The sequence below is a fragment of the Channa argus genome, chromosome 3 (assembly GCF_033026475.1).
Source record: "Channa argus isolate prfri chromosome 3, Channa argus male v1.0, whole genome shotgun sequence".
NCBI lineage: Eukaryota > Metazoa > Chordata > Actinopteri > Anabantiformes > Channidae > Channa > Channa argus.
In genome coordinates, this window is record NC_090199.1 from 25595146 (window position 1) to 25622360 (window position 27215).

Consider the following 27215-nt stretch of genomic DNA (forward strand, 5'->3'; position numbering starts at 1 on the left):
GCAGCATCTTCTCACTTCTAATAATTGCATAATTTGAACTCCATGCTATGAAATGAATGCACCGAAACATGGTTACATCACATGGATTGTTTGTGACAGACAAAAGGTAAAGTGTGTTGTAACACCTTAACAATGATGTATAATTCAGCCACTGTCCACTTTGAAATCTGGTCATAATGCTGTATAGAGTCAAAAGGAACTGTCAGCTTCCCCTCACAGAGAATTTGATCACCGTTCACATCACTGTGTGTATGCATGTGTGTATGTATGCATGTATGTATATATACTTATGTAATGCAATGAGAAAAATGAACTAGGAACCTGTTTATGTTTACAACAAGACTAAGAGTCAGCCATGATATTCTCTTATTGACATATTTGAGAATGGAATAAAGTACAATGACCTGATGGCCACTGTGTTGTCAGTAATGCACTTTCAATAACAAATTTTATTACTGATTGCAATTTGAATTTAAGTAATATTAAAGTTAGTATTTCCGTTAACGCTGCATTACTTTTGTGTTGGCTAGTTTGTTGTAGTAAGTAACAAGAAATAGAATCCATTACTTTTGCTATAAAATAATTAATTAGTCTCCAAGTAACTTGTTACACAAGATAATTTCAAATGACACAATGTATTTTTGTAAATATAGAGCTTATATGTTAGCTCAAATGTCTTATTGGGTTATGGGCACAAATAGTAATTTCATCCATCTAAAACGATATATACAAAACAATGACGTCTGCAAAAAACAAAGCCCCCATATTTTGGGCAGCGCATTCAACTAAATTAATGACCACCCATTTAAGTGTTCATATATTTTAACAGCAGCAAAGTAAAAAAAAAAAAAAAAAAAAAAAAACAATTTCTGAAGATTCAAGCCACAGTACACAGAGCAAACACCATCTTGTACAGCTGACAATCCAGGAAGTAAAACAGGTGGCTGTGTTGTCAGCAGGCCAAGACACAAAATAATGGTTGCTGAGCAAACATCACTGTCAGTCAGTGAACTTTCATTATCTAAGTCTGAAATTTTCTCATATTCCTTCCTTTGGTATTTTGGAATTTAGATCAGGAACCTAATCTATTCCTTTCATATAAACTGGTTGAGAAATGGAGAACGCTTTGGGGATTCAGGATTAAGTACTGGAGCTAGTAAATCAGGAGAATAATAAATGTTAACATATAGTGTAGTTTAGTAACAGGACCACAAACTGCTTTTAGATTAAAACAAAAACTAATCCTGTTTTTTAATCAGCAGTGACCAAATTGTCCACTGTATGGTTCTGTATATTTGTGACTCCTTCTATTTACATTGACACCACAGCAAGGATTTAGTCCAAACTGTCCCGATTGTATAGGTGTTAAACAGTCCTGTCATTTAGGTAGGAGCTTGATGCCAGCACAGCTTAAGAGTTTTAAAGTAAGACAATATCTTTTTATATGTCTCTTTCTGAAAGCTGAAAGCAGCTTACATTTGCAAAGACTTTATTGTTGCTTTTTCCATTCCCATTTGCTTAGCACACAGGTGTAATGAAGTGGAAAAGCAATGATGTGGAAAGTATACTGTTAATGTTCCAAAATATTTGGTGTATGTGCACAACAAAGATTAGGACTTTTCCATCTCTCCAGGGACCTTTGTTGGCTGACAGTTTGGGTCCTCAAGGGGCTTTGTTATGTTTTCTGTGGCATCATTAAGTATCCATTAAAAACTCAATGGCTCCTTAACTGTCAACAAGCCAAAAATAAAACAAGAATCCCAGACTTGCCATTTTCACAAACAGGGACAACTGACAATTACAAAGCTTGAAAAGAGCATAATCACAGCTCCTTCCTGTGTTCAGTGGAAGTGCTGCATTTTAAAACATCCTACAACTTTTCAGAAATAAAAAGATGTTCAGGGTATTATCACTAAAGAGTCTAGTTTGAGCTTTAACCCACTAACTCCACAAAGCTCGCTTAACAAAAATGATACTCCTTCTGACCCAGATCTGTTCAAAATCTTCAGGGAAATGTAGTTTTTCTCTGTAGGCTATTTTTACTACCCCGCATTCATCCTGTGACTTCCCCCTGCATTGCGTGATACAGTGAAGTGAACAGTTTGTGACAGCAGAGAGCAGAGTAAACATCTGCCGATCTTGTCTCCTCAGTAGAGTCCAAAGTCTCTACCTGGGGAGACATGAAGGCAGCGTTAGACAGAAAAGGAGAGAGATGGGCATAGAGAGCGGGGGTTGAAAGCTGAAAGACTGAGCTGAGGACGGGGCATGAACATGTGCGCCTGAATTGTAAAAGACAGGAAAAGCAGAGCCACACCATATCAAGAGGAAGGAACAAGGACTAAAGTCAAGGGAACAGAGAATAGACATACTATACTACAACCACTTCACACTGTTATATTCAGTATTATTAGGCCACACAATAATATTATAGGCATCTCCACTACAGTCCAGTTTGTGAGAGGAATGCAGCGATGCAACAGTCAATGCTGTCTGTTTACATTCTCTGCATTGCAATGATGTCAAAGCAGTTAAAGCATCTGAAGGTCCAAGCAAACTTTATGAAAACATAACTATTATGATTAAAAGAGCAATAGAATCCATCTCAAGAAAGAAAAATGTAATGCAGGCCTCGTAATAAATACAATCCCTTAAAGGAAAGGTTTGACATTTTAGGAAATATGACTCTTTGCTTTCATTCAAAAAGAGTTAGATCATATTACACCAGTTGTTGTTTGAATGGTCTGCAATAGATCCTTCATAAACTAACTGCAGGATTCAGTGTTTATTTCTTCACTAAGGAGACCACTTCATATTTTACACATTTTTGTGCTTGACATTGAAATTTAAATAGATTGAAAAGCCTTTTTGGCAGTAATGATAAAATGAAACCCAAATTTTTGTTTCAATTAAATGAAAATCAACAACTGATTTAAATGACTACATCCAGCGGGATCTTAGCTTAGCATAGCATAAAAGAAGGAAAACACTTAAAATCAGCCTGTCAGCTTCAATAACCAATATTTTGCTTTGTAAAATGGGGTAAACACTATAAAATATATTAACTGAAAACATTTTTGAACATTTTTATAAAAATCCTGACCTGGCTTGTCTTTATGCTAAACCAACCTGCTAACCAGAAGCTGTATGTGCTTTTACTGTATATTTTCTATACAACAAAAGAAGTGGTATCAATCTTCTCATCCAATTTTAGGTAAAACAGGGTATTTGGGAAAATTTAAAATTATTAACTTACTACACGAATAAGTTTAATGATATAGTTATTGAATTTCTGTTCACCTATAACATTTGACATCCTGCATATTTCTTGGTGTTTTGAAACAGAATCTATATAAATTTGAGTTTTCCACAGCCTGTTTAAAGTTAATGAGCTACTAACAGCAAACAAAAGGGTGCTTTATTTGCATACTTGAACTACAGCAGGTTTGCTGCAACATAAGAGTCACATTTAACACATGAGGGATCTTGCAAATTTACAGGGAACTAGAAACTTTCAAACAATTCTCTTAAACTTATCTGTTGCTCATGTTTTTTTGTTTTTTTCTTATAAATGATAGGAGGAACATTTGTAATAGAATTAAAAATTCTAAACTAACCTCACCAACTTTTGGCTGACAGTGTGTAATAATGGCACTGGTATTATAAAATCCAGTTCACACCCAGCCATAGGGAGATAGGGCAGAAAGTGAGTGTGGTTTTGAAAAGAGCAGCTGGCGCGTTTCCTTGGTTGTGATCGTTGTTGCTGCTATTTTAGGAACTGTTCAGGAAGTGATCTACAGACAGGCAGCTGATGGAGTATTCAGTTCAAGCAAACACAGCTCATCTCATCACGCACCAAAACAAGTGAACCTCAACATAACTGGGAGAGAGAAAAAAATAACCACGAGGAATTGATCATCTGTATGGACATTTAATATCTCTTTATGTTCTACATTGCCTTCATATGTTTTATTTGGTTAGTGGAGCAGGTTAGCATTAATTGCTTGATACAAGATTGATTAAAACAGTTTAGGCTTTAGTATATTAATTATTAAAAATATGGTAGTATACCTTCTGTAAACCTGGATTACTCTACCATCTACCATAATATTTAACAAATACAATGACTTGGTGGGACAACAATCTCCAAATTATCTATATTTGGGATAGCCACATCCAATGTGGTTAAAAGCATCCTTATTACATCACTATCCTGTGTTCAGGAAGGCCAAAAACAGAACTAATAATGTGCAACATCCATAATTAATTTGGACATGACCAACATACTTAAAGGTTGATCAAAATCTTAAGGTCTACATTTCAACTGCATCTCCCATCTCTATGAGTAAAAGTAGGTTGCTAAGGGCAAGCAGAGACTATAAAAGTTTGAAAATCGGAGTAGCTGTGCTGTTTAAACTCCAGAACATTTTTGGTACATGACTGTTCTCATATAGATACAGAACTGTACGGACCACACAACTGATAGTGACTGATTGAAAAGCTGTATTGATTACAAGATTATTCTAGTTACAGACAACTGCAACAAATCACAAAAGTAGCCAAAAAAATGTGAGATGTTACTCAGTGGATACCATTTATTTTTTTTGTGCTCAGGGCAGGTTTTAAAACTACTTGACCTACAAGACAAGGGCATGAGCTCAACAGTGGGTATTTGTTCGTAGAAATTTGTGTCTGTAAGTAGATTTTCTGTTATTAATTATTTTTAACTCAAACTACTGTTAAGCTGCAATGTTTATTGTTAGCTAAACAGTCTTGAACCAAAAATGCGAGACCTGTTTAAATGAGCAATCAAATAAACTAATTTAGACCTAATGTAAATCTAAAAAGAGACTCCAAGCTTTTGTTTCAGCCACATGTGTTGACTTCTTCTCTCCTTTCAGGGAACATTAACAGCCCTCAGATAATTGCTGACAACTGTTGTAGGTCCCACTGCTGCATTACCATAGCACTTCCTGCCTGCAATCACCTGGTATAAATCAGTTATCAGACAGCAGTATAGCAACCATGTCGCTAAGTGTCTGACAACATGGATAATATCCTCCCTCACACTGTCCTGCTCTGCCCCACTGTGTCCTCGCTCCATCATTTTCCTCCCTATTGCCCTCTGCAGTATTATCTGATAATGTGTCCCCCCCATCCACACCCCCTTCCTCCACTGCAGCCACTGTGGCACAATTACCCCGGCTGCTGCACTAATGGCTATTGATGCAGCTGAGGGCCCACACACACACACACACACACACACACACACACACACACACACACGCAAACATTCATAAAAAATTCATGATGCTGGCTCAAAAAGGTGTGGGGGGTCTGGCCAGCCCAGAACAACAAATGTCATTTAACAAAAGGAAGGAAGAGGCAGATGATACAGGTCTCAGCATCATCAAGTGTGAAAACAAACATATGTGCGTGTGTTGACTGTACAAAGAATTATCAGGTTAAATTCTAATAGACCTGTTAAATACAACTGAGCAGATATCTACATATATATATAAAGTATATATGCTTTTACATCTGTGGGTATATAGTAACAGCCTGTGTATCTGTGCGTTTTAGGAGTCCATGTGGTAGGTAATTCCCTCTTAGTGCGGGATTTCTCCCAGCTACCAACCTGTGCTGTGAGGGCTTTAGACCGCTTAGCCTGCTAGCTGCACTGAATCAGGGATCACCAGAGACAAGGAGCAAAGAGATGAAGGGAGGGATAGAGAGAGAAGAAAAGCAAGATTGGATGTGTGCAATCAAAAGGAAAGATGTGGGAGGGGGTGGTGGGTGGGGTTTAAAGCAAGGGTTTAAACCAGAAAGGAACACAGGAAAAAGATACAAACTAAAGACAAAGCAGAAGCCCTGGTGTGATTGGTGTATGTAGAAAGAAAGAACCGAAAAAGGAAGGATGGAGGAGGGATTAGCTGCAATTTAGCATGAGTTTTCAGGGGGAGGGGTTTAACTGATTTCAACTGACCCTAAGTTTGAACAGAGAAACTGGTAACAGGAAGGTCACAGAGTTGTCTGCTGGTAGGACATTGAAATCAGATGCCAGAGGAAAGGTGATATTTTTTCAGGATTCACCTGCATGCATCACAATCCTGAGTTTGTCCAGATATTACTCAATGTGCGGCTGTATGTGAGAACGCAAAAGTCCAAGTTAGCTGGCTCGGACATTATATGGATTTTACCCAGGCAGATCCTTAGTACAAAGTCTGGATAATATTTAAATGAGCTCTTGTGTGAATAGATCATGCAATTATCCAGAGAATTCGCCCCTGGCAAGTGGGCATGTTGATGACGCTTATGTCTTGCGATGGCTGTAAATAAGAACAAATACAGACACCTGATGGTGAATAACACTCATTTGTACGAAGACGATAACAAAAATGTCCACATGGAGGGATGACAAATTCATGAACTTCATGACATTGAGGTTGTGAAGCAAATTCTTTAATATACAAAACAAAACACTGCGATTTTCACCGCATACCTAATGTATAATATTCTGCCCCCTACACGCCTTAATCAGACACCACCCCTTGCCCAGCAATTGAAAACATGACTCACACAGACTATTTTGTGATATATATGTGAAAGAGCACCTCCGGAGAACATCCTAAATGGATTCTGCAGACATTCTACAAAGTTCAGTGTATTCACTCCTTTAGTATACATACGTGCATGCATAAAGTAGGAGCCAGATGTTACATTGCATACATGTGCATCCATTTTGTTGAAAGACATTTAGTCTTTGCACAATGTGTCCACACAACCATCACTACATTCAGTAGTGATAGTATATTTATATTTACTCAAGTACTATGCTTAAGAACAATTGCAAGGGTGCTTGTCTGAGGTATTTCCATTTTAGCTCCTTTATAAATCTAAAAAGTAGTAGCCCTCAGATTTATCTTGTGTCCCTTTAGGGGGGTCTGACCCCTAGGTTGAGAATTATTGGACTGAACTTCTTAATTATATACATGACAATTTAGTATCCATCCATCCATCCATTTTCCTGTTCAGGGTCGTGGGGGACTGGAGCCTATCAGAGCTGTCATTGAGTAAGAGGCACGGTACACCCTGGACTGGTCACCAGTGTACCTCCGGGCAAACACAGATCTACAGGTAATTTAGAATCATAAATTAACCAAACATGCATGTCTTTGGACTGTGGGAGGAAACCTGCCAAAGCTCATTTAAAATGGTCAGAGGCAAAATGGAAAACTGTTCTGTGGTCAGATGACTCAAAATTTGAAATTCTTTTTAGAAACCATGGGCGTCATGCCCTGCGGACTAAAGAGGAGAGTGACCATCAACCTTGTTATCAGCAGACCATTCAAAAGCCAGCGTCTCTGATGGTATGGGGGTGCATTAGTGTCTATGGTGTGGGCAGCTTACACATCTGGAAAGGCTCCATCAATGCTGAAATGTACAAAGAGGTTTTAGAGCAACATATGCTCCCATCCAGACAATGTCTGCAATGTGACCTTGCGTATTTTAGCAACACATGCTAAACCACAACTGCATCATTACAACAGCATGGCTTTGCAGGAGAAAAGTCCAGGTGCTGAACTGGCCTGCCTGCAGTCCAGACCTTTCACCAATAGAAAACATTTTGTGCATCATAAAACAAAAGATCCAGCAACAAACGCCCAGTACTGTTGAGCAGCTAGAATCCTGCATCAGACAAGAATGGGAGAATATTCCTCACTAAAACTCCTGCAACTGGTCTCCTCACTTCCCATATGTTTACAGACAGCTGTTAAAAAAAAAGGTCATCAACATCACCCTGTTCCAAATTTTTGGAGATGTGCTGCTGCCATCAAATTCCAAATGAGCTAATATTTTCCATCAATTGGTAAAACGTCTCAGTTTCAACATCTGATATGTAGTTTATGTTCTATTGTGAATAAAATATGGGTTGATGAGATTTGCAAATCATTGCATTATGTTTTCATTTATGTTTTACACATCATTCAAAATGTTTGGGAATTAGCGTTGTACAATGAAACAGGTTAGTATCACAATAGCATCAGTTTTACAGTAGATTCCACTCCGGTTTTATTTTTCCATAACTTTTTCAGGGAGAAAAAAAACAAAAAACAATAGGACAATAGTGACACCCAAAATGATTACACTAAGACCTTGTTTAAAAGGCCATCACCCAGAAGGTACATTTCCTATCTAGGTTTTGTTTGGAGAGAGGCCTTTTTTAAAAAAGACAAAATAGTGTTGGAGGAAATACTCAAAAGCAAGGACACTGAAGACTTTCTGTCAACAACCACTATTGGTATTAACTTCCTAAATGCATTAGACCCTGTACTATTATTAAGAAATGACTACTGCTTATGGAACAGGAGGAAGCTAAACATCACAATCTTCTGCATCTTCGTGCCAATGTTACACAATATAGATAATGTGTACATACCGTTCATTCTCTGTTATTATGTTAAATATTTACTGCTAGTCATATCGATGACAGTATTGTTTGGAATAATGTTTTTTTTTAGAGTGGGTGGTCAAATTTAGGACTTGCACACCATAGTCATTATTTTAGAGACCCTGCTTAGTTATAATATAGCTTCCTAATTTGTGGTCACAGGCTTAGCCAAAATTAACAGGCACTTGGCTAAGGCTGTTTTTAATTTAGCTCTGCAGTGCTTTGTGTATGTGTGTGTGGGGTGGGCATATCAAATTAACATGTCAGGTGTTACATGCTGGATGATTAAAATGAAAAGTGTCTGTGGGAGCAAAAACCACATTTGTCCACTCTACTCTCACATTTATGAGGAATGCAATGCAAATATGTACATAAGATCTCTCACACACACACACACACGCGCATGCTCACTCTGATATGTGTGTACCACAGTGGACCCAAGCATCTCTGATAACAAATTCATGCATATTTTACCATTATACTGTTGCTGTGTGCGAGAGTACATGAGGGGTAAAAGGAACACAGATGAGTTCTCTCTACTATCAATAATGTAAAAACTACCATGCCATGCTTCTTGAAGACTCTACTAGCTATTGTGTGCAGACAAGCATGCAAGCATGGTTCTAACCTAGTCCAAACAAAAGGAGAGTAGCAACACACACACCAGAGAGATAGGAGAGTAGCACTGAAGATACAAGAGACCTTCTTTGTTTACTTAGCCCCAATTTTAAAAGCACTTAAATCTCTGAGTATACAACTATCTTTGTATTGTGCTTAGTGGTCATAGTAACATTTAGTATTTGCTGTAGCTCAGTTGGTAAAAGCAGTCGTCCACGGGCCACAGGGTCAGTGGTCCCGACTATATGTCGAAGTGTCTCTGGGCCAGACATTGAACCCCTAACAGCCCATTCCCATCCCCAGCTGTGCAGTGCTGGTCCAAGCCCAGTAGAAATTGGGGAGGGTTGCGTCAGGAAGGGCATCCGGCGTAAAGACTGGGCCAAATCAACATGCGGACAATGACCTGCTGTGGCGACCCTGAACTCACGGGATAAGCCGAAAGGACAAAAATAAATAAATAAATAAAGTATTTCATAACAAAAAATTACCAAATAATTGTTTAAGTATAAAAACTTCAATGTACTTTAAAAAAAACAATCTGTGTAACATTTAATGTAAACACAACGTACAGCGTGTATGTGTGTATGCCCTCAGCTGTGTCAATGTAATGATCATTTGAAAAACCCTGGGCCATTTATAGATTTGAAATACTATAAAGACAACGAATCAAATGTTGAAATTGAAAAAAGTTGAATGTGATGCATTATATTTCCGTTAGGACAGGGGCTGGAGAAGACTGGAAGTCTGTAAAAGTTGTGTGATGCTGGAAAAGAAAAGCACATTATGGAACTAATAGGATTAATTGACAGGTTAGTATCACAAATCAGTATAAAAAAAAAAAGAGCATCCCAGACCCTGAGTGTTTTAGAACTAAAGAGAAAGTTAGGTTCATCACGGTGAAAATAATTCAACAACTTTAGAACAAACTTTCTCTTGCTGATATTAAATATCAATATTAGAAATCCAGCATAGGTTGACCTCTTCATACTATATGTGCCAGATCACCACTGGGCAGCAACTAGGGGTTATTTTGATATTGAATCTGCTTTTTCAATTATTCAATTAATGATTTGGTCTATGAAATGTCAGCTAGAGGCAAACTGCCTGACTAATCGGACCAAACGTCCAAAATCTAGTTTTTCAGTTTAATATTACATATGACAAAGGGAAACAGGAAGCAGGAAATCCTGCCATTTGAGAAGCTAGAACCTGAAAATTTGTAGCATGTCTTCACTCTTTTTGTTTGAAAATGAGTCAAATGATTATTGGATTATCAGCCCACAATGCAGCCTAACTCTTTAAACATGACAAAAGAACCATTCACCAAAATCATGTATTTCAACAGGTGAAGTTATTCCAATTTACCTGAAAGGGCTGCTCGAATGCTATCTCTGAAAAATACAGCAAGGTCCTTTGAGACTGAGAATAATTGTGCTTTGCAAATCAATTACTGTATATAATCCATTGACACACGAAAAAAATGTGATAATGTTGAATAAAAGAAAATTCCTTGATCCGTAAAAACTATCAGCAAAGAAGTGGTAAAGCGCTGGTTGCTCTAACAGTGTGAACTTGTCTCATCACCTCATTCTCTAATTCACCCCTCCATCTTCTCTTACATTACTGTAGAACCCATGGGGGAAATGAATAAACTACACAACTAAAGTTGTTGTGTGCACAGAGCAGAAGAGTTCTTTTACTGGGCAACAGCAGAATGTGAATATGTTTAAATCTTATAATCATAAAACAGGAATACACCTTTAAACCACACATACTGAACCTTTAACAAGGACATATAATACACAGTTGTCAAGAAAAGAGAAACTAAAGGGAATGTGAAACTAGTTGAGTAAATATTTGAAGACTGAAAATTGAACAAGGGCTCTTGCCATACCCTGCTGAACCATCACTGATTGTGGATAAATTGAACAGGTACACTAAGCCTGTAAGTATGTGTTTGCGTGGCACCAGAAGTACTGCTAACTAATACTTATTAGTAATGTGCTTAATATTAAGCTTTATTTTAAAAATCTTTACTTACATTCCAAGAAAATTTCTGAACAGGACATGGAGTATATAATTGCTCCAACAGCCCTAAGTGAGGAAAAACTGCTCCCTCACTTATTCAAGGGTCTGTGCTGAGTGTGTGTATATGGGTGTTCGTGTATAACATGTGAACAAGCGTGGGTGGAAGGGAATGTGGTCACAGCCGCCCCAAAATCAAAAACATCCAGAGTATGCGTGTGTGTGTGTGTGTGTGTGTGTGTGTGTGTGTGCAGCAGAACAGATAAAAGGGAGAGTTTAAAAGACCGTTAACAAGAGAATAACAGGTAATGAGTAAAATTACTGTTCGATGAGTAAAAAAAACAGCACGTCTGTGATGTCACTGGGGGGTTTATTGCCGTCACACTCTGCATCTGTGCATGTACGTAATGTGGAGTGTCAGCTCTGTGCCAGCTCACTAGTTTAAATATAGCACTCGGGCAACAGTCACAGCTGACATGAACAATGCTATAGCCACCAGGACGCATGTACACTACATTAGCACTGCACCAACACTGAAACCAGATAAGTGGTGAACAGAGAGAGGGAGGAAAGGGAAGGAGAGGAAGGGAGGGAAGAGGGAAGGCCTCGGATTCATGAAACTCAGCCGCCCACACTCTGGCCTCCACTGCCAAGAGCTGAGCAGGACAACTCTTTGTGTGTGTGTGTGTGTGTGTGTGTGTGTGTGTGTGTGTGTGTGTGAGAGACATTCCTTGGTGAGGTGGATGCCAAGGAGTGAGCAGAGTTGAAGACAGACTGTCCTGAGCTTCTGTGTTTTAGTGGAACTAACGAGGCCCTCTGCGTGCACCTCAGCCTCGCAGCTGTAAACTTGTTAGCTATTTTGTTATCCGTTGTGACTGGACATTTTTGGAAAAAAAAAGAAAAAAAAAGTATGGGTCACGATTCTCCTTTTAAGCTCATCGAGGCCTGCTGGTTCAGAGACGCGTGCCTGTAAATGAAAGGTCACGGGTTAGATCCTCGCAACAGCCCATTTGCTTCCATCAGCATCTCAGCAAGATGCCTGCCTGCTCATAAAACCCTGTGAAAACATGACAGCCATCAGTAAACATGTTTGTCGTGTGTCTGGGCCATTAGATAACCAGCCAAAAGTAAAAGCACCACTTTATGTTAAAGCGAATGTAGATACAGTAAAGTTTCACAGAACATTTCTTTTCACTGATAGAAAATGTCACATTTTGTTGTCACTCACTCAGGATCAACAAGCTAGTTTCATTTTAGGGCTGTGAATTCTTTCTTAACATTTAACAATCATGCAAAGACAAAAACAGAATGAATACAGACTAATGCAACATAGCCAGACGACAGGGCTTTTTTTGTGGTACTAAGTTACTGTCTACTACTGAAGCATGATTTTTATCCAGATTTGCCCTCTGATGGTCAAATTCTACTTTCTACATTGCCATGAAGGTCCCTGTGATGCAAATGTACGCTGCAAAATGTACATGCAGATACAGTGCCTATAAACATTGACTGCCCTTGGACGTTTTCCTCTCTTTTCTATTATTTCATGTCAAAGTGAGAACAGACATTGACAAAGCTATGTCAATTTTGTGGCAATATTTAACAACAAATGAGCGAATAGGAATTCAGTCAGTAGATGCACCTTTAGCAGCAATGACACCATTGAGTCCGTGTGGATTGATTATAATCAGCCTTGAACATCTGGACACTGACAATTTTCCCCATTGTTCTTTGCAAACAAGCTCAAGCATTGTGAATCATAAGTGAACAACACTTTTTCGAGTGCAGCCCCAAATTTTCATTTGGATTAAGGTTTTGGTCCCCCTAGAACATTAGCCTTGTTGCCTTTGAACTATTTCTGTTTACTTTGGGTTTGACTTAAGGTCTCATTGTCTTGTTGGAAGACAAATCTTTTCCCAAGTCACTGTTCTCTTGCAGACTACATCAGGTTTTTCTTCAGGATTTCCTTATATATTGCTGCATTTATTTTACCATTTACCTTCACAGGGCCTGCTACAGAGAAGCATCCCAACAGCATAATGCTGCCATCACCATGCTTCACAGTGAGAATGGTGTCTTGGGATGATGTGCATGTTTGGTTTCCACCAGACACAGTGGCTACACTGATGGTAATAAGCTCAATTTTATCTCAGAAGACCAAACAACCTTCTTCCACTTAACTTCAGGCCTGGCAAACTCTGGTCGAGATTTATTATGAGTCAGTCTCTCATAAAGCTTCAGCTGGTGAAGAACACAGGGCACTGTTATTGTATGCAGAGTCCTGTTCATCTCAGCCGGTAAAGGTGGTAACCTTCTTCATGGTACTCAAAGGTGTCTAGGAGGCCTTCCTCACTAGATTCCTTCTTGTGGAGTCACTTAATTTTTTACATGGCATATTTTTTCCATTTCCTAGTGATGAATTTAACAGTACTACACAAGATATTTAATGACTTTTGTGTATCCATCCTATGTCTTATTTTGTTTATAAGCCTTTTCACTTAGTTGCTTGGAGCGTTCTTTTGTCTTCATGGTGTAAATTTTGGCCAGGATACTGATTCACCATTAACTGGTCTTTCCAGACACATCTACTGTTTATTGATACTACACCCACCTGAAACACATTCACTGCATTCAGGCTATCTCAATTTCTCTAGTTGTGTCTTCTAAAAGCCTTTGTCGCACCAGTGATGATATAGATGAGTCCCTTTAAACAGGTTTAATACCTACGTAACGACTTATTCTATATTTAATTAGGGCAGCACGGTGGTGGAGTGGTTAGGGCTTTCGCAACCTTCACAGCTAAAGGGTTGCGGGTTCGCGGTGCAGCCGGCTGTGGGCTTTCTGTGTGAAGTTTGCATGTTCTCCCCGTGCTGGCGTGGGTTTCTTTTGGGTACACAGATTTCTTCCCCCAGTCCAAAAATATGCACTTTAGGTTAATTGGTGAATCAAAAAATTGCCCGTAGGTGTGAATGTTAGTGTGAATAGTTGTCTGTCGGTGTATGTGGCCCTGCGATCTGTTGGGGGTGTACCCTGCCCCTCGCACAATGACTGCTGGGATAGGTTTCCCCCCCAAACCAATAATAGGATAACCGGTGAAAGATAATGGATGGATGGATGGATATATTTAATTCATTGACATTACTTTGTAGGAATGCATTTTTACTTTAAACATGTTTTTTTTAAATTTACGTCATAAAAGCCAAAATAAATGGAACATGATACAATAAGCATTGATGAGGTCACACAATGTTTTTGACTTGAATATTTTGGGTCCATAACCACTGACAGCCAAAGGAAAAAAAAAAATCAGTTTTGTTTGGGGGTATAATGAAGTTACATCACAGGTTAGTACTTAAGAATTGCTTGTAGCTTTGATGAGTTCAGCTGTGTGTGTATCAGAACCTGGGACTGACTAACAATCTGTGCAGGGTGTAACCTGCCAAGTGTAAGCTGGGATCAGCCTAACAGCATAAGCATTGTAGATAATTGTGTATAGATTAAGGATTTTTTAGTCATCAAACAGCTCATTATATTCCTAATGAATTAATTAATTGTTTGGGCCACAAAATACCAAAGATTCCATCTTCCCAGAGCCAAAATGGCACAAACTGCTTAATTTTCCAACCAACAACCCACAGATGTTTCATCACTATCAAAAATATGAAATGCACAAAGAACATTGTCTAACTGTTGCACTTGTAATTTTACTGTCAGTCCACTAAGGACTTGGTAAGTACAAAACAAAACTACAAACAACATAGATCTCCACAACCACAACATAGTTTTTGATAAACTAATGTGGATAAATTGTCAGCCACAGAGACATTTTCAAATAGGAATGATTCCACAGTTGAGCTAATTTTAGTGCAACATGATGCCTGGTTGTCCATGATACCTTTTGTGTAGCAAAAAAATAAGAAAGAAAATTCATTCTAATTAACAGAGAGTTACTACTGTCCTTCCTGTGAGGGTGAACATTAGCAATGAACTCCACCAGTGGCTGTTTCCAGTCTAACTTCCTGACCTAGAGAAAGTTTTATGTACTAATTACACAGATACAGACAAAGAAACATGAAATTATTATAAATAAGCTGTAAGCTACATTATGTGGCTACACTGGAAATATCCTATCCTGGTCCTCTTTACCAATTGATTTGGATGTTTTGCAGATCACCAACACACTCATCCAATTAGGGGAATACTGCCAAAAAAAGGTGGGGAAAAGAACATGCTCCCAGTGTCTTTCTTCTACTTTCTTACTAATAGTCAGACCATAAACACACACATTTCATAATTATAAGCTTGCCCCTACCCTGTCTGAGAACCACTAGACCAAAGCAGAGTGTACTGGGATGCACTCATGAGGACACAGAATCCTCATGAGTTTTACTCTTATACAGTTTGAACCACAGAACTACTAGTCTATTATTTACAATTTATAGCTACAATCTACCATAACATCTTTACCCATTTGTCGAAGATTTCCATATATTGAATCACAATCTGACTTTTGAACATATCTTTCCATACTGACAAATCAAACCACATTACACAAACTTTAAAACCCCTGAGTCATTTGTGCTGTCTGAGCTTTGTGTTGTAAAGTCTTCCTAACCAACTATGACATAAAAATATCTGCTGCTGTGCTCATCCCTAGCTGCTGGTGTAAATATATTAAAAACACACCTTCTATGTGTAATATACTTCCAAGAAGAGTGTGTAACAAACCCCCTGCAGATTAAGGCCCTCTGGGTATTTGTGTATGCATGTGTGCATGCGACATATGTAGTCACATCAACAGCATACTTGGTTTTCCTAGAATGACTGCTTCTGCAGTGACTACATACAGCCATCTAGCTGCAGCTCTGTTCTTCTGAGGAAAAAAGGGAGAGGGAAAGCAGACTTTGCTCTAATTTCCTTCCACCTACTTTACAGATCATGCTCAAACAATACCAAAAACTTACAATGTGGCATTAAAAACAAGACACCAATACCTAGATATGTATAATTCAGCTGTGTTTAAATAAAAGCTGTCACTATCGGTGGGTGGGAGTAGGGGGACTGTTGGCTCAGTGGCAGAGCTTTTGGTCGGGATGCAAAGGCCACGGGTTTGAATCACACCCCACCAGGTGTGGCCCAGCCCAGCCACCAGGGCCACCCTGGTGCCGGTCCAGAGCCTGGATACAATGGGAGGATTGCAGCAGGAAGGGCGTCCGGCCTAAAAACTTATGCCAAGTCAACGCATGGGACTTGTTCCGCTGTGGCGACCCTTGAAGGGACAGGCTGAAAGCCGTTGATCTACTATCAGTGACTGGGAGGGGAGAAGAGAGGGACGGGGCAGAGGGATACCACTGTGTCTTTAAAAAGTAATCCCTCCATTCACAGAGCATTTTTGCAGGCCATCTAATGGGCGGTTCGTTTTAATGTCCACAAAGGCCACTGGGAGGTCCTGCACTATTAAAATCACCGTTGCTCTCGCACACTGTAGCTGGTCGGGCTTATGTGGCTCCTAAATAATGACTGAGGCTGCCACAGAAATTAAAAACATTCTGAGTTTGCATTTCAAAAGGGGAGGAACTGTGTTCTCATTGCAGCAACAAAAGGGATAACAATGTTGACATTCCCAACGTGTGTCCTTTGTAGTAGTTCTAAAAGAAACTGGAGCTTGTCTGCAGGAGATTTGGTGCGAACAGGAGACACTACTAAATAGTTTGCCAGTGGCTGTCTACATCTCCCTCATAAAGGCAACAAGAGTCAAACATCAGGATATAACTTTGACAATGAAGTCACAGAGAGATCTATACAATATACTGCTCACAAAGTAATAATTCTCATAGGGTGTCCATAAGTAACTGACTAATACTCCATATGTTACCACTGCCCCCTACCAACAGGAAGTCATTGTAGCATTCCTATAAAACTCTTTCATACAGGCTCCTTGTTACATAGTTACTGTGATAGAAGCAGATCATCCTTGTAATTTGTGTCATGTGATCATGTTTTTTGGTGTGAGGCTCTACAGTTGGATATAATATTACCATAAAAAGTTACATGTAGTATTCAAATTTTGAGTAACTACTGTGGCAGCCACCCGAAGTCATGTCTGTGTCTGATGGCAGATTACCTTCAGTGAGGAGGTGGCTGTGATTAGGTGTTTGCAACACTGTGGATTTGACTGTTGATTTTGAGAGTATGTTACAAAGGTTACAGAACAAGCCGGAGCACAAACTGCTGCTACTAAGTGCAAGGAAGCAATATGTTGCAACGCCAAAGCTTGCCTGGCTTGCAGAACCATTTGCACCCAAAAAACAAAGAACAAGAAAGGAGAAGTTGTTTTCATGCAGAAAAGCAGCCATCCTCCACAATTTAGTTTGAAGTTTCTGAGCCTGAAAAATCAGAACTTGACAATTAGCAGTGGCTTCCAAACTTTCAGCCTTCCTTTGAGCATAAAGCAGTACTGATCTCGTAAAAGATCAAATATTAGCTGTCAGACTCGTCATTTCCAAAATCCTGCAGCATTCAAGCCCTAGCAGCCTGTTTTCTTCAACAGGGGGGTTTCTTTGTCAACAAAAGCACTAGTTGGCACTCTGGTTCGAAAAAGTGAAGTGTGTGTTTCCAAAGCAACTGCCAGCGATCGGTGAACGTGTTTTCAACAAGTTGAAAGTTCACAGTGCTGAACAAGTAGTTGTAGTTGTGCAGCTTGCAGCTTGACGGGGGTCCAGGAATTTGGGGGAAAGACAGATGGAGAGGGAAATGAGATAGAGGGAGTGTTTACGAAGTGTGCGCTGTGTTTAAGTGCATGAATGTGAGGGGTGTCTCGGGGCAGTCTCGGCCGTGATTGAGAGCTCGTCCTTACCGCTATGAGCGTGTTATTCCGCTGTTCCGTGGAGGAGGCAGAGTCCGGGTCCTGCTGCTTGCTCTGCGGCTGTTTGCTGCTGCCGCTGCCTCCGGCGGACTTCTTGGCTCTCTGCTCCAGACTGCGCTGGTACAGGCTGACCGTCTCCCTTCGCTCGATCTCCAGCTGCTCGGCGTGGGCTTGCTGGTACCTGTTCTCGCAGGTGACGTGGTGTCTCCGGCAGCCCTCGATCCGCTGCCTTAGCCTCTCCACCACGGTGCTGTGCTTAGGTATGCCCACTGCCCCGGCAGGCACCACGCTCCCGGCGGCCGGGTTCATGCTGTTGTTGATACAGATACTGCCGTTGGGTCCGGCAGCGGGGGAGGCGAAGTCCCCCATCTCTGGCCCGAGTGGCTGCTATTTTGGAAGAACTTTCTTCACCGCCACAGCCGCCACCACCTCCTCCTCCGGCCACCTCCACCACCTAGTGTCCTTTTCCTCCCTGTCCCCCCCCCGGTGAATGGTCCCAAGCAGCCGGACAGCGGACACAAGGTTCGACCGACAACAGCCGCGGAAGAGAGCAACAACGGGGCAGGTTTAAAGAGCTGCGAGCCCAGCAGTCATATGGTTATATGGCTCGCGAGTGACCGTTTCTTCTTCTTCTTTCCTCGCTGCTGTTCCCAAACCAGCCGCTCCAGCAAACACAAATAACACCCGAGCGAGCCCCAAACTGAATTCAACAGAAAGCCGCTGCCACGCTGTTGAACAACAACAACTCCGCCGGAGAAAACAACAATAAAGCGAGAAGGTACGAACGTTAGCAGGCACTCAGTGGTCATACACACACAAACCGTCCCGCGGAGAAGCAGCGGCGGCGGCGGCGGCAGCAGCGACGGTCCACTCGCCGTTTTACGGTGTTGTCCTTTGAGAAAAAGTTTTGCTGCCTGAACCGAAGGGGCTCCGGAGTTTCCCAGTGAACTTGCATCTCATATGGTTTTGGTTTGAAAGAAATCCCGGTGAAGATGTTGTTGAGTTAGGGAAAAGAGCACCAGCGCCCTCGGTAGTCCGGTTATGAGGCGACTAGAGTAGCCCAGACAGCGCAAAACGCGGATATGGGAGGCAGTGGCGGAAGTGTGTAGTCAGTGGCTGCCGCCTGCCACCATCACAATAATCAGGTCCGCTCCTCCACCATGCCAGCGGAGTGATATCAGGACAAGAGTTGAGTAAAAACCAGCTAGAGGCTGCGAGGAGCCCGTTGATGGACGCCCGGAAAATACGGAATGGAAGTTTGTCCCGGAGAGGAGCGGTCTGGTCCCGACCTACTCTCCTGTGCTGCGTTCAAAGGTTAAACCGTCTTTACGCCAAGTCGACTACGCGCGGCAAAAATCTGTTGGCGCTTGGTCAACTAGTTCGCCGGCGAGTAGGCCAATTAGCTAACTTCTTAGATAATTTATTACTTCTTTACCACATTGTCCACAAGGGTTTGACTTAGAAAATAACAATCAATTAGTTTTTTTTATATGTTGCTGTTGCATAAATTCATACACAGTCACAGAGGCTTTATATTCAATTAACACAAGAAACAAATGAAAACCTAACAGGTCAGCGACACCTGAACTTAGATTAAAATGAAAAATGCCAAATAATATACAATTAATGCTAAAAGAAATAAAATAAAGGGTAGCATATTAACACTAGCAGAAAGGTTACAGAAGGATGTAGGACAGCGATGTACATTTTTTTGAAATAACTAACAGAACAAGATTCTGCACATGTAGATGATCTGATTCTAGACTAAAGGATTTATAGGCTGACTATAAAAACAAGACATTCTGTTGCACCACCTATAGGCTAAATACCGTAGGTTACACAGTTTTAAAATGGCTAAGCTGCACCAATCAGCCTAAACGGTGCACACAGGTGAAGTTAATAACAACAGCGTTACCCGAGAGAACTGCATCATTCCAAAAATAATCAAAACACTTTTGCATCTATGACGACATGTAGGCCTATATTAAACTCTTGGGTTGGGGGCATAGTGAAAATCATTGATGGTCGATCTCTGCCCCGTATACTCAAAAATCTCATGTTGTTATGTTGGTTAGGTTTGATCAAAAGCCTTTCTTTTCATTACAAACTACCAACATAGTATTTCTTCAAAACAAGATAACTTAAAATCTGACACTAATGTCCCTGATCAGCTATAACATTAATACCGGCTGCCAATGTCACCGTGGGTGGTCTGACTAGTGCAGCTAAAAAGCTCTGTACAACGGTAAGCTGGGATGGGAAGTGGTCTGGTGGACCCCCGTTCACCACAACGTTAACACCACCAGGTGGTGTTAACGTTGTGGTTAATCCGTGTAGTTCAAGGCATATATACATTATATAAACAGTTAAGCGTTTGAAATACATTAAATGGGATAATATTGCTAATTACTACAGTATTATTACTATTATTTTTTGCAACTATTTGATAAATTACCCGTATTATAAGGAAGTAATCATGGATTTAGCAGGAAGTGTCCCAAACTGCATTTTTCACTTCCTAAATCATACATATAAATCACAATCTATGGAAATGAAAGTGATAAGAGTGATGATAAAATGGACGTGTCAACATGACAACAAACAAATGCTTGCTTCACACACAAACTTCACATAGGCCCTCATTGCATGTTAGGGTAAAATGTGGCATTGACAATACACTAAATTAAATGCATCAAGATGGGTTGAGTGTAAAATTAGAGTTTGTTATTAGCCTGTAGCTGCATAGTGCAGCATGACATTTTCTCTGGCTGATCAATCATGGCTTAAACAGTTTTAGCAGGAACTGATTTTCATATTTATTTATTAATTCTGAGGCTGTAAACTATAGGTTAAGTTGGTCATGTTCTGAATTGTTTGGGTCTTACCCCATAGTTTCATAAAAACACATCATCTGCTGAGTGTGCACTTTATAATAGTGTATAATATGTATTATGTAGTATCTAAATGCAGCTGCGGGCTGCAGTTTACATGTCTATTTTCCTATGTTTTTAAAAATCTAAAATTATTAACATCTCGGGGTTTTATATTTTGTTGCCATGGGAAACCTACTTATATCTTTTCTCCCAAGACTTCTTGTCTTAAAATTCAAATAAGGAAAAATCCTATCTGAATTATTCCATATATAAATCTACAGATGATTAAAATGACCAAGCTCCAGTGGCAAAACTAGTTGTGTACCCTCTCGGTTAATCATAGCTTCTAATATAACAGAGAACAGATAATGATTGTTTAAAAGGCTGATATAATTACACGTTGTGTAAGGAGAAAAAAGAATCAGAGGCAGAGAGGCAACAGGTGCAAACTCCATTCAAATCTGTTGCACAGCGGAAGAATACAGATTTAGTTTGAAACATTTAAACAACGGATTGTTAAGACAAAATAGGTCTGAGTTACATAGTTTATAGCTTTAGGACATTTGAATTCATGGCAGACAAACGGTTCAGCAATAGGTTTCAGTTCCATATAAAATGACCCCAGTAGGAAGAAGTCCAGAACAATTGTGTATCTTAGAATAAGTGTATCTTATTCTTTAGATTAGAGCACTTGACAGACAACATGTTTTGCATCTTTCCGTTAACTTTCAGGATTTAACATTTGAATAATAGTTTCACCTTCAGAGCAGTGAACATGTGGCTGGTGATAGCAGCTTGTAATTTCTGGATGACTGGCACTTGTACAGTGCATAGTGCTAACCAATAACTATACACACTATAAGTCAATACTATGATCTCAGCTCCAAATTCCTTTGCTCCAATTGAAAAAATTGTGAATCTTCATTAAACCTGTGTACATAATTCTCTCTCTCTCTCTCTCTCTCTCTCTCTCTCTCTCGCTCTGTCTGTGTGTGTCTCTCTCTCTTTTATTTTTATCTGCCATGTCATGTGGGAGTTCTGAGTTCCATCCCTGACTGTTCAAGCCATATGTGCTCCCATGTCTCTTTCTAACCATCCCACTGAAACACACACACACACACACACACACACACACACACACAAACACACACACACACACACACACACACACACACTCTGCATGGCAATTAATATGGACTGCCTGTGTTTCTGCTTCCACTCCATTGGGTCTTGTTCATTTTAGTTTCCTCTTTCAGTTTTAAAAGGTTATTAACAGACACCAGTGATCAAGATTACGTAACACACAACATCTTTTTTTTAACAAGTCCTTCAGTTTCTGATGTAAATACATGACAGTAAAGTTTTGGTCAAGTATGAAATACAAGACTTAGTTGAGTTTAGAGAAAAATCATAGTTTGGGTTAAAATTGGGGGTTAGAGGAGCTTCATGGCTACAATAAGGATTGACCACAGTTGTTAACTGTTTCTAGGAAACAGCAGCGACACTGAAAATTTATGGTGATTGGAGAATAGTGTAAGAAAGATAAACTGGAGGGTTAATAATGATTATTGAAGCAAAAAACAAGAACCTTATTACACAAAGTGTCCTTTTCTATAATGTTTACTAATTTTGTGACATATTGGACAGTTTTACTTCTTTAGGTCTCGAACAGCTTTTAAGTGGGACCATCTGAAAAGGTAAAATTAGAGTAAAGTTCTCTTTGGTGAAACGTTTAAATTACGACAAATTGCCCTGTCAGACATACAGTTGTTTGTTTGTTTGTTTTTGTGTAAAAACTAATTAAAATCATCTGATTATAGCAGGTCTTAATATTAAGGCAAATACAACTTCAGACAGACAACAGATGATTTTTTCACCCAGCATAATTAATTTAACAAAAAATAAAGTTAAAAAAAAAAGCATGTGGGCAATACAAAGTACCTCCTTGCAGCCAGTTGATTAACTAATCATCAGCAGGTCTGCAGGCTTCTAAAAAAGCAGACGTTGTGGCAGTTTTGGAAATTGTCTTGGAGAGACAATTGTTGCTGCAAATCAGTTTGAACAAGTACAGTTTGTTTGGAAGGGTTTCCAGGAGAAAGCGTCTAAAGCGTCTTCGTCTAAAAAGAACATGAAAGCATGACTGAGGTTCACAAGACTGCCACTGAACAAACCACAAGACTTCTGGAACAATGTTGTATGGACAGATTGAGACCAAAGTGGACTTTTTTGGCCTTAATGTCCAGCGCCATGTTTTTCCGAAGCCACACACAGGATTGGAACAGAAACACCTCATACCCGCTGTCAAAAGCACGTCGCTGGAGGGGTGATGATTTGGACTTGTTTATGCAGGAACAGGACCTGTGCACCTTGCAGTCCCAGGTCCCCGACCGTTATCTCCTCTCTATTAGTATCTATTAGTATTCTTGATGCAGATGAGAGGCCATCAGTCTGATAGCTGAAGCTTGGTCATAATTGGGTCATGCAACAGGACAATGATTGGGAGCACACCAGTACATCTACATCAGAATGGCTAAAAAATTAAAGAAACAGGGTTATGGATGAATATGAGGTTGTGGAGGGGCCTTGAGAGAACTGGGCATAAGCAAATGCCCCAAAAGCTCAATGAACTGAAGCAATGTTATAAGGAATAATGGACAAAATTCCTCCACAACAATGTGAGAGACAGATAAAGATAAAGTCATACAGCAAATTATTGCTTCATGTTATTGCTGCTGATAAATAATGGCATGGTGGAAAATTTTTTTATATTTTGTTATTCTTCTGAGGTTGTATTTGCCAAATACGAAGACCCACTACGATCAGATGATTTTAATAATAAAAAAACCCCCATAGGATTAAAAGAGGGGTACTAACTTTTCCATGTGGCTGTATTTGGATATGAGGGGTCATAAACTGGTAAACATTGGTAAAGTGCCAAGAAATATGTCAAAAAAATGTGGAAGTACCACATTTTTCCTTAAATGTGTGTGCAAATATTAGGAAGCATGTCCAGGTGATGTCATCTGACGGACTCATCTGTAGGAGTAGTGAGAACCAGGTCAACCAATGCAACGAACCTCCATAGTAAGAGCAACTAGATTTATCTGTATTTGAAATCAGTTCTTCAGTTTTTCAGCTAGAGGCAGAGATATATTTTATTGTATGAAAGACTAAGAGAAGTTTACTATTCACATTCATATAAATGTAGGCTTTTTCCTTTGCAGAGTAAAATCATGCCGAGCAAAGGTCACAGCAGGAACAGAGTAAACAGAAGATAGACTAACCAGAGAGTCAAGACTGAATGGACCATGAAAAATGTATACAAATATTCAAATGTCATCAAATGAACATCATGTAAAAATACTGGAAGGCATCATTTGTTTAATGTAAAACTGCAGCATCGAAATGTAAAAACAGGGATGTCACGGCCCATGACAATGGTATGGAAGGAATAACGGTGATAGAGGTAAATTATAACTAAACCATTTCTGACTATTTCATCACCCCCCATCTGCCAGACCTGAAGCCATGAGGATTTTCTTGGAACATCTTGGCTTTCTCTTCGCTTTGTAGATTGAGGAAAGGCTTTGGTTCACTGGTTGTTGTTCTGGGTTCAGCAGCGAGCTCTCCCTGCTGGCCCTGGGCGAAACATTGGCTCAAATAACTCTTGCTGGTGCTTCTTTTTACATACTTACAATGCACCGCACTTCAGAAGAGCACGATCCTTTGACTGAGAGAACGTGATAGAGAGAGTGAGAGCACCTTTCACATTTTAGACAATGTCTTTGGAAATGAAATTCAACTGTTGATTCACCTTGGACCAGTGATTCTTCTGCCTGTGTCAGTACAAAGCACATGTAGCCGTTGGCCATTTGGCCACAACTACACGAACATGCCCTCTAGACCTACTTTGTCTATAAACCCATGAAATGTCAAATATAATGATATGGTTATCCTGCAAATAACTGTCAAAAGCTATGTTGTTGTCTACTTATCATAATACTGGCAAAGAGCTTTGTTATACAGTTCTGTGCTGTAGCCGCTACAGACAGGACGAGCTGTTCCACAGTTCACAGGCCTGAGTCCAAGAGGACGCGTTTCATAACTTTGACAATGATAATCTTAAAGCAATCATATAATTACTGTATTTAAAAATGTAACGGAGATACCAGCGGTTTATCACGAGGAGCTAGTGGATAGTATTACTGGTCTAAAAACGGAGGCGATTAGTTTGATTCTTTATCTACAGAAATATTTACCACATTGACGGGCAGTTCACTCTACCTTCTCAATCAAACAGAATAGTACAGACATCAGCATGGTAGAAACAAATTATATGACAACAGCTCGGAGTTTTAGCTTGTAATTGGGCCAACGAGGAAGTATTGATAGTAAATGTGCAGGACAGGCATTGTATGAAACACTGGGAACTATATACTAAATGATTCTTTCAAACCTTGTAGTAATATTGTTAAAATGTGATAAAGCATGGTTAAAATAATGGTGCTTATGATTTTAAACATGCATTCTCTTAAATTTCACCTTCAATTTAAAATATCTGAATCGTGCTGCCATACTGCAAACACACTATAAACGGGTTGCTGTAAATGTAGTGTGTGTGTTTACAGGATCCCACACTGCTAGTGTTCTGCTGCTCCGATTCGTTAGGCTGTACAGTGCCTTGCAAAAGTATTCATACCCACATTTCCAATTTTTTTTTTAAGTTACAACCACAAATGTAAATGTATTTTTTTGGGACTTTATGTGATAGGCCAACACAAAGTGGAACATAATTGTGAAGTAAAAAATGTTTACAAAGACGTATCTGAAAAGCTCTGGTGTTGCTGCCTAGTCTGGTCAGCTTCTACCTTTAGGAATGAATGGAATGTTGTTTAACACACAAACACACACAAACACAAACACACACACACACACACACACACAAACACACAGTATCACTTTCTCAATTACTGGGTTTCACTTAGGTCTGTCTCTCTCTTCGACTCATGTGCTTGCGAGAAACTGAAAATTTTTTTTCAGTTTTTTTCAGCATTTTCGTTTTATTTATTTTGAGATGGTTTCACTTTCCATCCATTTTGCTGTCAGCACTGACTATGTGGGAGTGGGTGGTTGTGGATGTTTGCACTACTTTGGAGAGGGGGAGTGTCCAACTGGATGTTGCCTCTGCAACAGCCATTGTTAAGTTAGAAAACTGGTTTCCCTCCATAAAGACATACAGCTCTCTTGCTATAGACTACACTGACACTAAACTGTGCAAAGGTATATGTTTTGGCAGTTAGCCAGTCATAACTATTAACAAAGAGAGTTGCTGAGTACTTGAAGTGGTTATTAAGAGTTGCTAATAGCTGTTTTCACTGGATCGGCACTCACACAAAAGCACAAAAGATCATTTGTTGTTCTGTCTCAAACGAGGCAAAGAAGTATTTCTTTTCTCATTACTGTCATGCAAGTTTATCGGCTCACGACTTCCAGTGTGGGAGGTAAAGAATGACTTTATGTAAAAGGTATGGACATGCACACGCAGAGACACACAAGGGGTTGTGAACTGGGAGCTGGCAGGAAGCACTGAGAGCTGTAAAAATCAGCAGGGCACAACAATGTCTGTGTATCAGTCTGGCTGATGGCTAATGGCTGTCACATTATGAACCTATCAAACAAATTCAAACCAAATACACATATCTGCAAAGAAAACAGAAGGGAAATGTGCTGAACCTAATTGGAGGATTTCCTCCCACGCTGACACCACATACTGAATCTCCTCCTCCTCTTGTTTTTCCATGTGGCCTTTTCTGGCTCCCTCTACTTTCGCTGCATTGACTTCCAGTGCGTTTTGACATTCACCCTGTGCTGACCCCCGACACACGCTCCCTGATACCCAGGGGGTGAATGGGGCTCTCCTACCCTTTGGGCTCTTTTGGAAAATCCCCTCTCTAGAGTGGGAAAGAGGAAGAGAGAGGTCCTGGCTAACATTGCCTGTCTCTGTCTCTCTCTCTCTTTCTTTCAGTGGAGAGGTCGGTGGGCTGTTGCACTAGACCGTCTGTCTCTAAATATTTAATGTACACAGCACCGCCTCAGAGAACGAGATAAAGAGAGAACTGGGGTGGCTGATATATCGATGAGCAACAGAGAGGGAAGAGAATTGGATGGAAGGAAGGAGGAGGGGCAAAAAAATTGAGGAATAAAAGGATGTGGGTGAACAGGAGGCTGGGAAAGACAACATTGCTGAAAGGCACAGTGATAGTAGGTAGTAAGGAAATAGAGTGAATTGCTTGTCTGCCATCCAAAGGCAGATTTTATTTCCTCCCAACACATCCATGCTAATACAAAGATATTTTAAATTGCTGCAATCATGTTTTAACATGAA

The 27215-nt window shown here is 40.0% G+C and overlaps 1 protein-coding gene across 1 annotated transcript in view; it reads right to left on the bottom strand.

The window, feature by feature from the left end:
* The window catches only part of maml3 (mastermind-like transcriptional coactivator 3), a 103663-nt gene extending 84329 nt beyond the window's left edge, over nucleotides 1-19334 (bottom strand). Inside the window, exon 1 of the mRNA XM_067498259.1 lies at nucleotides 17949-19334. Coding sequence (XP_067354360.1) covers nucleotides 17949-18326 — 378 coding nt within the window. The 5' untranslated portion in view covers nucleotides 18327-19334. The remainder of the gene's footprint in view (nucleotides 1-17948) is intronic.
* Nucleotides 19335-27215: the final 7881 nt, after the last annotated feature.